The 16,056-nt window shown below is 34.4% G+C and overlaps 1 protein-coding gene across 1 annotated transcript in view; it reads right to left on the reverse strand.

The window, feature by feature from the left end:
• The window catches only part of GRIP1 (glutamate receptor interacting protein 1), a 145,674-nt gene that overhangs the window by 106,016 nt on the left and 23,602 nt on the right, over window positions 1-16,056 (reverse strand). The window contains 2 exon segments of the mRNA XM_025041074.1: window positions 12,086-12,231; window positions 14,410-14,485. Coding sequence (XP_024896842.1) covers window positions 12,086-12,231; window positions 14,410-14,485 — 222 coding nt within the window.

Genomic DNA, 16,056 nt, shown 5'->3' on the forward strand with positions numbered 1-16,056 from the left:
GATAATTATTCTGAAGGAAACGTAAGGGTTCCCTGGGCAAGTAAAACAGAGAGATCTAATTTAGACAGAATGACAGAGAAGTCTAAAGAAGTGACATTTAGGCTGATGTATTAAAGGATATATACAAAATCGCTGGGTTAACAGGTACTTATAAGTGGAAGTTACTATTACTGTAAGTTGCTAATAGCAGCATATTATGTTAGAGAAAAGAATGAGTTTTGACTTTGACATTATAAATTGTGTCATCCAGGTAAACAACTTTCCTTAGATTTCTAATTTTTAAACAGCTTAACATCTTCCTTTCCTATATCACAGGGTATATAAAAACAATAATTATGACTTCAACATCTTTGATTTAGCCTTGAACCTAAAGGTCCCAAGAAGCTTTGGAATGAAAGATTCTTTTTTTTTGTACTAGAAGAAAGAGAAGATTAGAAATATTTACAGTATGTGGCCACAAGAGTTCTGTGAAAAATAGCACTGTGAAGAGAATGGTGAGTTGGGTAAAAGGTCTTATTTAAGGCCAGTCTCATGCATGTTCACAGAGGAGGAACAAAACTTCCCTAAGATATTCGAATGTGACCTCGAAGTTCTTCTGTACCATTCTAGAAACGTAACCTTCAATATTAATCATTAATTGTGTGATGACCATGAAACCTGTAAAACCTTGTACATTTTCTAAGTACACGTTTTATTTAGGAAACAAGATTTGTTCTCTTAAGTTGCAAATGAATTCACTAAGCCTGTGTGAACTGACCTATTGTTGTAGAAGTCATGTGGATTCTTGTATTTATCAGAAAGTGCCAGACTCCCATGGTCAGCATAACCCTTTCAGACTTTCTCAAAAAAAAAAAAAAAAGGCAGCAGCAGCAGCTTGGTTTTCTTAACAGGTAATGGACAAAATAGGATCGTGGTTGTGAAATGCACTGTAAACATCAATGAGGAATATAAAATTAGTAGCCAACCACAGAGAAAGTAATCCCGATTAGTACTTTGGCACTACTCTAAATAGACCATCAGGAACTGACCTTACAATAAAAAAAAAGTGCTCGTCTGCTACTCTCCTCTAAGAAAAAGCAATTCTAGTCTACCTAATATGTGTGTACATGACCTCAAAGAAACTTACCATACAAAGAGAGATTTCCCCTGATTGAGATTAGTCAGCTTTTCACTTTTCTAAAATATACTAAAATTAAAGGGCTAATTTTCCTCTTAAGGGACATGCTTAATTTTAGAAGCATAATATTCAATCTGAGGGAATTTTAACAAATGTTCCATTAATTTATTAAATATCTCAGAACGCCAAGATCAAGATTCTTACAGATAAATGGCTTCACAGCAGCATGCTGGCCTTATGTCTATGATAGGAATGCTGGGAAGTAATCCTTGAGAAATTTATAACTGTTAATGGGACTACTGGATTTGGTGTGATTAACAAAGGAAATGACCAAATATCCTTTTTAGGTAATGGTTTTGGTTCCTTCCCAGAGCGACCAGACAAGAGCTTAGCCCAGTCGACATCTCAACTTGGGTGGACCTTAAGAGATGTTAAGCAGAGAACTTGGCAGTACCCGTCTGGACTTCTGACCTACAGAACTGAGGTGATTAATGGGTGTTATTTTAAGTTACTAGTTTGTGATATTTTGCTACATAGTGATAGAAAATACAGTCTTAAAACTCGATAGCAACATCTACCTGAAGATTGTAGAACAAACTAGATAAAATTCTGTATTTTTTTCCAGGCTTCTGTGTTTCAAGCCTACTCTAATCTGGTAATATTAAATAAAAAACTTTTTCCAAGCTTCTGTGTGTCTAAATCTTAAGACATTTCCCAAAAGTAAACAAATACAATTTATTGGAATGTACTAATTTTGGCACTTATTTTACATTCAGTAGTTAGGGTCGATTTGTAACACATATAACTAAAAAGAGCTCGTACCTTCATACGCTGCTGGTGGGACTGAAAATTAGTACAGCCACTATGGAAAACAGTATGGAGGTTCCTCAAAAAACTAAGAATTGATCTACCATATGATCTAGCAATCCCTCTACCGGGTATTTACCCCAAAGACTTGAAAACTCATATCTGAAAAGATATTTGCACACCAATGTTCATACAGCATTATTCACAGTGGCCAGGACATGGAAGCAACCGAAGTGTCCTAAGATAGATAACTGGCTAAAGAAGCTGTGGTACATATGTACAATGGAATATTACTCAGCCATAAGAAAAGATGAAATACTGCTATTTGCAACAAAATGGATGGACCTTGAGATAATCACATTGAATGAAATAAGCCAGACAGAAAAAGTTGAAAACCACGTGATATCATTTATATGTGGGATATAAACCTAAAAGCAATAAACGAACAGGACAAACAGACTCATGGACATGAACAATAGACTAGTGGTTACCAGAGGGTGGGGGAGAAGGGGGAAGGTAGATGGAGTAAAAGGAGTCAAATATATGGTGACAGAAAGAAATCTATGGGCGGTGAACACACAATGCAATATATATGCCTTATTGCTAAATTGTGCACCTGAAACTTACTGGATTTTGTTAACCAATGTCACTACACACACAAAAAAAGAGCTTGTGTATATAATATATAATTAACTCATATATATGAGTTGCCTAACAGAAAAAAAGATGGGTCAAAAGACTTGAACAGATATATCACAAAGGATAATATTCAAATGCCCGGTATTGATAAGGACTCAACATCTTTATTCATCTGGGAAATACACATTAAAACCACAGAGGGATACCACTATACACTCTCAGAATGATTAAAATGGAAAGGATTGACAATGCCAAGTGCTGATGAGGATGTGAAGGAAGTGAAACTGATAGTGGGAGTGCAAATTGGTACAACCACTTTGAAAAATTGGTAATATCTACTAAAGCTGAGCATACATGTAACTTATGGACTAGAAATTCCATTTCTAGGTATAAATCTATAGAAATGCATACATGTGTTCACCAAAAGACACATACCAGAATGCTCATAGAAGCATTATTTTATAAGAGTCTCAAACTGGAAAATTCCCAAACAATCATCAAGGAAGGGATAAGCTGTGATCTAGTTATACTATGGGACACTACAATAGCGAAAAAGAATGAACTAATACTACAGGCAAGAATATGAGTGCACCTTACAAACAAGGTTAGATGAAAGAAGCCAGAGAAATATACAACATGATCCCATTTGTTTACAGTTAAAAAATTTGAAAAATACATCTATGGTTTATGAAGTCAAGTCAAGGATTACACTGGGGGAAGAGATGGGGTAGTGATTGGGAGGAGGCACAGTGGAGTGTTTGGTGATGATGGTTATGTTCCATGTCTGACCTGTGTGGAGAACACATAAGAAAAATTCAACGAGCTATAAAATAAGATTTCAGCACTTTTCTCTTTGTCTGTTGTACTACAATATAAAAGTAAAATTTAAAACAAGCCTACTCTAATCTGGTAATATTAAATAAAAAACATACCCTGTTTTACTTTAGAGTCACTCTCTTTTTACTCACTTCTTTTATCTCCACAAATATATGACAAGTGGCTCTGAATCTGAATATGTAAAAGGGAATGAGGTGAGTGGGAACAAGAGTATTCAACAAAAATTCATTGTTTTTAGATAAAAAAGAAGACAAGCTTTTATCTTAGAAAAATAGCATTCTAAACAAATGGTTGTTGCCATTTAAAAATTAGACTTCTTTTATGTAGGAAACTCTCTGGGCTTCTTTATGATATTTTCTATGCAGAAGAGAGTTATGCTGGTGAACCACGAGGAAGTGTGTGTATCATAAAACTTCTAGGAGCTCTTAAAAAACTGTTTCCAGTAAGTTGAGATCATCCAGAAGAAACTGATTAGATAATACAAACACTGGCCAACTTATTCTTGGTACTAGTGACTGAGAAGTCACGGGTAGAAGGTTTATATCTTGATCTTGATATTCTAAAAAATAAAATGTAAAGTATAACTAAAATCCAGTTGTGATAACATTAATAAGCCTATATATTTTTATTGCAAAGCAGTTAATCATCTCTTCTGGAGACTTGTAACATTTAAATCCATTCCTGATAAAACAATTACTTGAAAATTACTATTTTGTTTGCTCAGAATTGACTATAGGTAGTAACGATCCATATAGCAAGGCAGAGATGTAATATACTTGAGTATTTCTAAGGGAAGGATTACATTTTTCTCAGTATCCTTGGTTTTGCCTGGTGACCTATTCCAGGTGAATAAAAGGATAGGTCCGAAGCTGAGCAGAGAAAGTAATAGTTAAGGGGAGAGTCAGAGACTTATAAGAATTCAGAAAAACACAACAGGTAGACTAAAAGGTTTTGCGATTTAAAGATTCAGAATGTCATTCTGCAATGTAAGATGATATAAAGTAAATTCATTTTAAACCTACAACATAAACATTGATGTTTTACTATATTCTATACACATCCACTGGTTGATGATTAGTCATAAGAACAGCTAACCTATGGGTGAATGCATTGTTCAATCCACAATTATCATTAAGAGTTTCCTATGTATGTCTGAAGACTCTTGTGAGGTGCAATAGAAATAAGCAAAAAAGACGATTCAGTTAGCGTCTCCGAGGAGTCTAGGGAACGTAGAGGCACAACAGAAAAACACATGGATAACTAAGACAAGGCGAAATGTAAACACCCTCAAGAGTTGCCAAGAAGGTGTTACGGGGTTTCAAAAGGGAGATAAAATGACAGAGAAATTGAGAGAACCAAATAAGGGTAGGATTAAGGAGGGAGGTGGATTTGACTTGGGCATATATATAATACACTATTGAAAGGTTTGTGCATAGGAATACTAAATATTGGGCACAACAGTGAAAAACTTCAGGTCATTTTGGAGAAATATTTTGGTTATCTTTCCATCTTTATCACCAACGATAATAATTGGTTGGTTACATTTGACATCTAATAAAGTGACTGAGATTACTATTCCTTAGTAAGAAAGCTTGTTTAAGTGAACTACAGTGAGTTTTGTGTAATATATAGCCAACAAGTCCATATTGACTGACAGCCCTCCACATCTCTTTCCATGGAAGAGGAAAATTATAAAATAAACAATTATTAGAGAATCTTGTAATTTAAAAAAAATCCAGAGTAAATTATAAATTAGAACAGATTTGGTACAATCTTCTGCACCTCTTGACTCTGTAACACTGGCCAAAGTATTGCTATTCAGAATTATTTTCTTGACATAACTTCACGCTGCTCTATCAAATACTCAAATTTAATATTCATTCTCAGAAACATATTTTAGAAATATTTTCAGCAAAGATTTAAGCAAAATAAGTATTCTGATGAATTTTAAAAAATAAGATGATCTAGAATGCATTTCCCAAATACATGTTTTACTAAGGCCATATTAAAGCTTCAGCTGCCTCTTAATTTAGGGTAATGACATACCTGAGGTTCATTTTAAGGAAATAAAGCACAGAAATATTCAACTTTAATTTTCTGGTGTTCAATAATAGTTTAGTTATGATAGGTAGGCATTTTACATATATCCAGTGATTTAATCTTTTTATCAATCCTTTGAAAAAGTACTGTTATCATCTTTATGAGAAAGTTGAGTCTTGGAGAAGCTAAGTAATGTGTCCAAGGTCAACGGAGAGCCAAGATTCAAAACCAAGTTTGTCTGACTTCGAAAAGCACTAAATTGTACTGAAGTCATTATTTCAGAACTTCATGCTTTCCTTGTATTTTATGTGACTTGGTTTTCAACAGAAGGGCTCTCAGACCTAAGCATTTGGTAATACATTTCAACAATAATGGAGAGGTTTTTTCCCCCCTATAAACATTTAAAGTAATTAGTTCATATTTGTTGAACACATATTATGTGCTTAAACATCACATATACATTAGCTCTTGCTCCTCACAGCAGCTTGTGAGTGTGGTAGTATAATTACCATCATTTTACAAAGGAAAAGTCTGGCATCTGTGACTTCATGATCTGCCTCAATCGCTGGATGCTCCTTCTCAATTTATTTTACAGGTTCCTCTTCATCTTCCTGACTGAACACTAGGAGAAGATCCTAGAGCTCAGTTCTTAGTCCATGCTTACTCTCCTAAGGTGCTTCATGCTTTTAATGTCCATCTCTGTGCTGATCGCTCAAAAGTTTATATCTCTTATCCTAAGTCCTGCACTGAACTCCAGGCTTAAATACCAAACTGTCTATTCCACACCTCTGCTTGGATGATGCGTAGACATCTCAAACATAACGTATCAAAATTGAACTTTTAATTTCCCCCCAAAACCTATTCCCCTAACAGTTTTCTTTATCCCAATAAAGTTTTCTTAAAATTTGAACACAGACTAAATTCTCCTTTAGTTAATAAAATTGATAATTTTAACAGTTTTCTTAAACAGACTACTGAATTTATGAAAATTTATGATCTGAGGTTTACTGGAAAATATATCTGATTATAAGGTCAAAATATAAATATCTACGGTTGTACACACACTAAGAAGTACAGCAATTTGTGTAGTTTTAATAGCATACAACTAAATAAAATCAATATTTATATCTATGATTGTAGACACGTACTTTGTAAGATATGATGTGTCATAATTTTAATACTATGTAAATAAATGAAGGTATTAAAAGTAAAATCAATGCAACAAGTATGTCCCACTGGCAAATGAAAAGGTGCTCTACATGGTTATTCATCCATTCAACTTACAAGGGGATACCACTACACACCTGTCAGTACGGGTAGCATGAAAGAGACTGAGAATACCAGGCACTGGTAAGGATGTAAAGCAAGGGAAGCTCTCATACACCATTAGTGGCAATATAATATTTAGCAACTAATTGTGTCCTCAAATGGGCATCTATTACTTTGCTTTTCTACTCAATATCATCCGTTTTGGAGAAGTGTCATTTCTCAGTCTTATTCTATTGGGACTGTTCAACATACATTCCTGCCTCCCCACCCTTACCCACCTCACATCACCAAAAAAAAAAAAAAGCAGAGAATGTACTATATCCCCGGGCATAGTGATTAGCATTGTGGTCAGCATTTGCCTCGAGCTAAGTCACTAAGAATCTTTTACAGGATATGCAGTCTCATTTCTTTCTCTGGCACTGTGAATTATGAAAATGGTAGACTTATGACTGCTGGGGCCATCCTGCTGTGACATAAGAAGAACTTTTCCCAGGAAAGGAGACCCGAGAGACTGAATGCCTATGACATTATTAGCGTGTGTCTTAAGCCAGAATATATCTTAAACTCCCCATCCTCATAAGCTCATAAATTCCCTCATTAAGCTAGTCTAAATTAGGTTTCTGCCATTTGAACCTGATGGCACCCTTGTATACTACTAAGTTATTGTTCTTCATTTTCCCAGTTTAAGACTTTAAGTTTTCTATTATAATTTTTGCATCTATTTAGCTTTATTTAAGAGTAATAGAAAGGCGTCTGAATGGAGGCTCAAAAATTTTGTTTTAAACATTCATTCATAAATTTAATTCCTTTGTACTTCTAAATATCACCTGGTTTCCTTTAAGAATAAATAGCTTTTTAATTTAAAATGTTTATCTATTGAGGATTCTCATATCCCAATGAGCTAAATAGGGTAAATATCATTACTCTTATTTTATAGAGGGAAAAGACACAAAGAAATGAAATCATTAAGCCTAATATCAAGGGCGAGTGGTAAAAGGTACAAACAGAAATCCACATAATCTAATGGCTATCTCAGCATATTTTCCATTAGGATTCACAAATATATCATATAAAAATAGAATTGATAATCTCTAGACAAATACTTAACCTAGATTCCTAGGAAATACAAAGTTGATGTTTAACTCATATATTCGGTAAATAAAATATCAGTGTCTTTGGTAAAAATTCTGCTTTACTGAATATTTCCCATTAAAAAATCCTCACTAAAAGTTAAGTAAAATGAAGAAATTTTATAAAATTTATTGTTATCAAATATTAATCGTACAATTGTTAGAATGTTGTCACTTGAATAAAATAAGATTGGTAAACTATTTTTAATGGAAATTTGACTTCCGAAGAGTTTGAAAGAAATATTAATTGGGCTTCTCAGAGTAGCCAGTAGGTTGTGTTATATAAAGAGCTCATTTTACTCTTTTTAAGAAAAGTAATTCCAAAAGTTGCAAAACAAAAAGAAAATATGCTTTTTTTGTTATAAAAGGAAAAGTTAATTAATATTTGATGAACAATAATTCTAATAGAAAGTATCCTATATTACGATTTTCTAAGGCACCATTTTTACTTCTCTTTCCTCAAATTATCATTCTCAATTATTTGACCTTATCTATAGCTAATCCTATCTTAACCTAAATTAAGAAAATAGGAATACAAAACATAAAAAAGGGAGACAAAACAGAAAAAAGGGAGTAAGACTATAGGGGAATACTGGGAAAAAAATCAAGTGATACAGAATGTCTCCTTTTATGGTAATATAGAGCTCTTCTGCTCAGACTTCAATTCAAAAGTCCTATCCTGAAGTTTAGTGTGAAACTAGATACAGAGATAAGACCAACCAGCCCAGATGAAGAGTCTAGTATATTTAAAAACTTAATGTATAATGAAAAAAATTACTATTCAGTGGGTATATAATAGATTCTTTATTAAATAATCCTGGAATATTAGGTAACCGTTGAGAAAAAAATATTATTTAAATCCTAAGAAAAACCCTGCATCCAAAAACAAAAAAAACCAAGAAACTTCAAAATGTTTAAACTACTGAGAAAAGTTACTACAAAAAACTAATAAGGATTAATATGTTCAATATATAAATAGTTTATACAAACAAATAAACAAAAAACTAAGAGCATCTCTAATAGAAAAATGAATAAAGGACATAGACAACAGAAAATGAAAATGGCTAGTATTCACATGAAAAAATATTCACTTGTACTAGAATTCTTTTTAGAAAAGTAAATTGAAATAGAAATGCCATTTTCACTTAAATCAGAATGACTAAAATAATAATATTCAGTGTTGAGAAGTTCCAAAGAGATAGGTACACTTAAACTATTGCTGGTAGTAATATAAAATAGTAAAACCTTTCTGGAGGACAATTTGGAATTACATATCAAATATTTTAAAAAGAAATACAATCTTTGACGATGAAATGAGAAATATAGAGGAATATATTTATAATAGCAGTCTATTGGGAAATGGTTACATAAATACATTTATTTTGGGGTGTGATATAAGTAGGATTTTAATTGAATTTTTTCCCATGGGGTAACTAATTGACCCAGAATCATTTGCTGACTATTTCAATCTTTCCCCACTGATATAAGACTGTACGTCTGTTTGCATATCTGCAGGGGTCTGTTTCTAGGCATTCCATTCTCTTCCTTGGTCTCTTTATTTCCCTACATTAATATTACGTAGACTTAATGGCACATTTTTAGAACGAGTCTTGATATTGGGTAGAACAAGTTTCTCTGCTTTCATATTGTTTCAGAAAAAATTTGGCTACTTTCTCCTTTTGACCTTTCTTAACCCATACACATTTTAGAAACAGCAGTCCCCTGCCAAGGTGCTTTTGAGAGCTTAAATAGAATTGAATTTATAGATGCATTTGAGAGAGATGGCATCTTTTAGATATAAAGCCTTCCCACCTAAGAACATGATGTAGGTTTTCATTTATTTAATTATTCTTTTATCAACAGTAAGTCCTCACTTAATGTTATTGATAGGTTCTGTGACCTCAAGGGAAACGAGTTATAACAAAACCAATTTTATCATAGACTAATTGATATAAAGAGTTAAGTTTTTATAGCAACTCCTCAACGTCATAACAAAACGATGTTGAATGAAACTGTTTTTTGAGGACCTGCTAAATATATCTATATCTATATCTATCTATATATCTACATTAGATATATATATCTACATCTACATCTACATCTATATCTATACGAGGGAGGCTCTTACAGCTTTTGTGATAGTTAAAAATAATAGGAATCTTATTATTTATTGCTGTTATAATGGTATCTTAAAATTTTAACTCTGTTTTTGGCAGGAAGAGAGAAATGTAACCAATAATTTTTGTATACTGATCTTATACCTAGCAACTTTTAATGTGTTACCTCCCTGATGGCCTATTTTCTTCTGTATTAGGGGATAGCTGAGAACTCTGGTGTGTGAAAACTGTCGGGCATCATTCAGAATAAGAGTATGAGTTGGGGAGAAGGCAGACGGGTGGGTCACCTATCCTCCCTGACTCTGGCAGTAATGAGACAGGGAAGAATTTCCTCCGAAGTGGTGCCCATCTCCATGGGGGAGGGGTTGTCCTTCTGAGGTAAACTGCTCAGGCCTTAGAGACTACTGCCTGTCTTCAGTTTGGGAGTTAGTTCCTTCTAAGCCTTTAGGTTTTAGCCTACCTTTCACCTCTTCACTGACTACCCTATTGGCACCTGCCAACCCTCACCTGTGCCTGCCCTTATTCCCTATTACAGAGTCTCATTCACGCCCTTCATGATATGATCACACTTTGAGTGTTTGTCCTGTTTACTATCTGTCCTCCCCATCAATTGCAAGCTGCGTAAGGACAAGGACCAGGTCTGTTGTTCTGTATTCTTGGTACCTGCTGTGAAACTCAATAACTATTTGCAGATCAAATGAAGAAGTTAAGTATGTCAAACACCTGTTTCAATGTTAATTTTAAAAATACATTATATCATCATTTAAAATATATTTTACTTGTATAATTTTACTTTATCTTTATAACTGCCTTTAAAAATAGGCATTACCAGTCTTCATTTGACAAATGAGGTAACTAAGGTCCAGGGAAATAAGTAACACGATCCAAATTTATAGCTAGAAATCAGTAGAGTTGAAAACAGAACCCAAATCATCTAACTGAAAATCTAATTCAAAAACCATATAGCAGAAGAAAAAGAGAAAGAGAAGAGGGAGGGAAAACAAGGCAAAGGAAGAATGGAAAGAGGACAATTCATTTATTTCTGAACTTTCCATGCTGAGGGCATATTGTACTATTTATCCAGCTGAGAACTTAACTCTCACACTTTAAACTCTTTAGGAAACCTCATACTTCTCTAAGACATTTCAGGCTAGTAGACAGATTAAGGATACTTTCAAGCAACACTGTTGTACATGAATCATACAGAGTGGGAAAGAATACATCTCTTTTCCTCTGCTACATTTCACCAGAATACTTTCAAGCAACACTGTTGAACATGAATCATACAGAGTGGGAAAGAAAGGAGTCTGCAGTTATAGAATACATCTCTTTTCCTCTGCTACATTTCACCAGCATAAAACTTGCTGGTAAAGTCAGGTCACATAATCAAGTCCAATAATTGTAAGAAGTACTTACAAGATGATTTAAGTTTCAATTTCAGGTTCCAATTCATTCTCTCATAATTTTTCTGCCTTAGTCAACATGACACAAATCTTTGGCTCTCTCTTAACATTTAAAAATCAGATTAAAACATCTTCCTAGTGTTATAGTAGTTGTAAGGGTAGATATAAGAGTTACTTTCTATTGGATCATTATTTAAAGAAAAATTAATGCACTCCACTTCTGATATTAATCAATGGCATTATATATGTCCATTTCCTTTCTTTGTCTCTAGGTCTGATAATAAAATGGTAATTCTCATTAATTCTGATTAGCTGGCTTCATGTTGCGAAGTTATGAGAAGTAAAGGATGCCCTACTGTTTACAGTCTCCATGTAGTAAAAGAAAAAATATCATGCCCTAAGTTAATAATATTATTTTTGTGATTTAGAGGGGAAAATTGTTTCCTGCCAAAGGGTAATCCACATATACAAAAAGCTGATTGCTAAATGAAATACTCCGACAGAGTGAGACCTTATAATGGAATCTATTGACATAGGAACTCTAAATTGCTGAAAAGTACCACTCACCTCTTCCTGAACCCAAACAGAGTAATGATATAGTATTGATGAAATTCTGTCTGCTACAGGAGGACATAACAGCTCACTCTTAATCCACAGTCATTTATCAGAGACATACAGTGACACGTCCTAAAGCTTTGAGATCACAACCTCAGGACTCTGACATACCCATTACTGAGACATCATATTCTATCAGCAGCGTTGCTTCTTGTCCACACTGTTTAAGAATACTCATGGATTCAGCATGCGTGGTTCCAAGAAGCCGAATTCCATCCACACTGAGCAACCTATCACCAGGTTTGATTGTGCCCTCTCTGAAGGGAGAAGAAAGGAACAATCTCCATTAATTTAGCATAATAGGGCTTGCATTAATATTCACTTAGCCAAAGCGGTTCTTTCACACACTTTCTGCCATCCAACCCATTTGCATTTCCTTTTAAGCATCAAGTGTCACAGTAAGAGAGTAAAGAGGTAACCCTGAACAGCAAATTGCTGCAATGTGAAAATCAGTAATAAGAAAATAACTATACATTAGCAAATAAACTTACCCACTATTAACTCTCAGGGTGCCAAAGTATTAAAGGCACACTTTCCCTTTTCTAGATTTTTGCGTGTCAAAAATTGATTTATTAGAGCCCAGAAAATAGCATTCACCTATTTTTCCCAAGCCAGGTAAGCAGAAAAAAGCCTGCTGGTTCCATTCAATTTATTACCAGTGAACTCAAGCAGGATAAGAAATGCTGGTAAAAAATTTCCCTGGTCTGTAAATTTTTCTACTGATTTATAAGGACATTTGGGGATCATTAAATTGATTCAGTCTCATGTTCACTGGAAGAGGCAGCAAATATGATTCTCCCTGCTATGACCATAGACTCACAAGGCACGGGGAGAGGACATCTCAGAACCTTAGGGACACCTCTAGGGTACAGCCAGGGAAGCTTCCAGATTATAACCTTCCTGTCTCAGGAAGGGTCACAGAAGTGAAAGAATCAAATGGAGGAATGACAAGTTTTGGATTTGAGAAGAATAAGAATGATTTCCTAAATATCTTTTGGCTAGATGACTCTCTAAACTGGACTTAAATTTTTTTCCTTAAATTCTTAGATTTCCTTTAGTCCTACATTAATTTGGCGATATCTTGCTCACAAACTAGCAGACTGCTTCTGATGTTTCTGTCAACTCCAACTTGAAATGTTAATAAGAAATGAAAATATTCTCATTTGCTTCAGGAAGAATAATTCACTAGAGAAGCAAGAGAAAGGAAAACGAAACATTTCCCTGGAAATTATGACTTCGTATTATCCTCTGCAAAGGCACATACACTTCAGCGCAGGTGAGAAACTAGTGTCTTCATAGCTCTTATTTTATATTAAACATTATGATTTTTTCTTTATTAAAGGTGAGCTCACAGCATGAGCTTTGAAGAAAATAAACCTGAATTCCTATCCTTGTTCTTCCACGAAGTAGCTGGCGAGTCATTTAACCATAATGGAACTCATTTTGTCATCTGTAAATGTGGATAAAAATACCTCATTTTGTGGGTGGTTGTGAGGATAAAATAAGACAATGTCTGTCCAGCACTTAGCACAGTTCCTGGCACATGCTAAGAGTTCGATAAATAGTGTTTAGTATTATTAACTAATTTCTACTGCTTAAGAAAAGGTTTTAAAAATTTATCTTGGTCTGAAACGCAGTACAGAGTCAAGGGGCATCAGTGCATTTTCCTCCTGCCTTTCAACAATATCTAATGGCCGGAGTCATTATGGGGTCAACTTTTGCTGTAGAAATTAATACAAAAATATGTATCTCCTGGACACCTAAGTTGTGAGTTTACTTGGGACCACCCTCCCCCCACAAAGTTTACGATATACAAGCGGAAAGAGCTATCCCTTAGATATTCATATTAGCAAGGAAGAGAAAGCTCTGGAGATCAAAATATGTCTTTTATTTTATTTTATTTTTTAATAAAAGTCACTTCCCTTGACATACATAAACATCATCAAAAGGTAATAATAGTAATGATACGGTTGTTGATAATAGTAAGAACCAGAACACCACCACCTTTCTTTCCAAGTTAGGAGACTGGCAATTGGAGCTGATGCATTTCAAAAGTCTGCCTTAAAAGAGTTAGCTGCCTTTTATTAAGGATCTACAGTGTGACAGGTCCCCTGCAAGGCACTATATACCTCTAATCTTTGAAAAAACTGAAAATATTGAAATGTAGAGATTATTATCTACATTTTGCGATGAGGGAAACTGAGCTAAGAACTGTTAAACCACTTGCCAAAAATACAGGGTAGTAAGTGTTGAATCTACAGTCAAACCTTCCTCTTATTCTGCAGCCTGATCTATTTCATTTTTCACATTCTTAATACCATATTTTCTTAATATCTGTCTTTTACTATGAAATTTAGAGTTCATCAATATCTATGCCAAAGTCCCTAAGCTTTATTTAATCTATTTGGATAGTGACACAAAAAGATGAAGTTTACCTGTCAGCAGGCCCTCCAGGACGAACACATGTTATCACAACCGGACGAGATTTATTTCTATCATCATGTGCTCCCCCTAGCAAAGAGAAGAAATACAGCTTCCTTTATTTAAAAAAATTCACTTACAATTTGAGAAACTGAAGTACATTTTGTTGATATGTGGAGGAAAACATGCAAAATTTTCCTTCTGGCATATAATAGCCTTAAAAATCTTAGTCGTTTTATATAGACTATGTTTTAGAAGTCATCGTTTCTCCAACTCTCAAAAAATATATGACTCAATAAATATAAATCATAGGCGACATATAAAATATTTCACAACTATACAGTTGTGAAATATATGCCTTACTGCTAAATTGTACACCTGAAACTTACTGGATTTCGTTAACCAATGTCACCATAAAAAAAGGTATTTAACAACTAGCATAATGAGAGCATCAACTAATTTTAACAAGTAGTAGTCCAAATAGAACAGCTACCAATTATAAACAAAGTGCAGGGGCATATACCTGGTGCCAATTAACCTGCGCTATAATACAGGTGAGTGACCTACAGGGTGACATATAGGAAGAAAAAACTAAAGTGAAAGAAAAAATCCAAGTATGAAAGAAGGAAGGAAGGAAGGAAGGAAGGAAGGAAGGAAGGAAGGAAGGAAGGAAGGAAGGAAGAGAGGGAGAGGGAGAGGGAAAGGGGAGGGGAGGAGAGGAGAGAAGAGAAGAGAAAGAAAGAAAAACTTCAAGTGGCTGAAGTGGTCTCCATTAAAATTGCTGTGTTCTAATTTTGGGGGGCAAATCTGGCAGACTATGTTAAGCCAATTGCAGTGCTTAAATGAGAATTTTAGTTTTGTATAAAAAATTTCTCCCCAAGAACTTTTAGAAACATGGAAACTTCTAGATAGAAGGTAATTTATTATAAATTCTCTTTTTAATCCAGGATCCCCTTGTACAACTTTAATCTGTGCTCCCTCAGTATCCACTGGAGTCCACCAGTTGTTCTACTTATTAGATTTGAGCCACATATGGATGGACACCTAGAAGATTCTTCCTGACATTCAACTTATATCTATCTTCCTTCAACTTTCATCCACTAGTCCTTTGTTTATGGTCCAGAGCAGTAAAACAAAGATATAAGCTCTCTTCTACAAGAAAGATTTTCTGAAAGTTAAAAACAGTGGCTATACACCTGTTAAGTCTCATCTTCTTAAGGGTGAACATTCCTACCTTCTTAACTATTCTTCACGTGACCTGACATCCTTGTACATCACCATCCTGGCTGCCCATCTGAGTGGTCTCTAGTTTGCCAGTATCTGACAAATATGAATATTACTGTCAAGTCTTTGTTCCTTAACATTTGCCTGGTAGAACAGACAAACTTGGCACAGGTATAGAGGTCAACTTAAAGAACCTGGAGAAAAATACTATTACATAACTTCTCTTTTACAATGCGATAACAAAAAGATTATATTTACCTTCCCCTGATGGGGTATCAATTTAGAAAAGGATAGGGGGCTGAAGACAGAAAAAACTCTTTCATAATTTTGATTTGGAGGTCAAAATTTAAATATATAACAGTGAATGCATGCTAAAGTATGAGAAATTGCTCTAAATTTAACGATATATGCCACTTTATAATTATTTGAAATAATGA

Source organism: Pteropus alecto, unplaced genomic scaffold (assembly GCF_000325575.1).
Source record: "Pteropus alecto unplaced genomic scaffold, ASM32557v1 scaffold76, whole genome shotgun sequence".
NCBI lineage: Eukaryota > Metazoa > Chordata > Mammalia > Chiroptera > Pteropodidae > Pteropus > Pteropus alecto.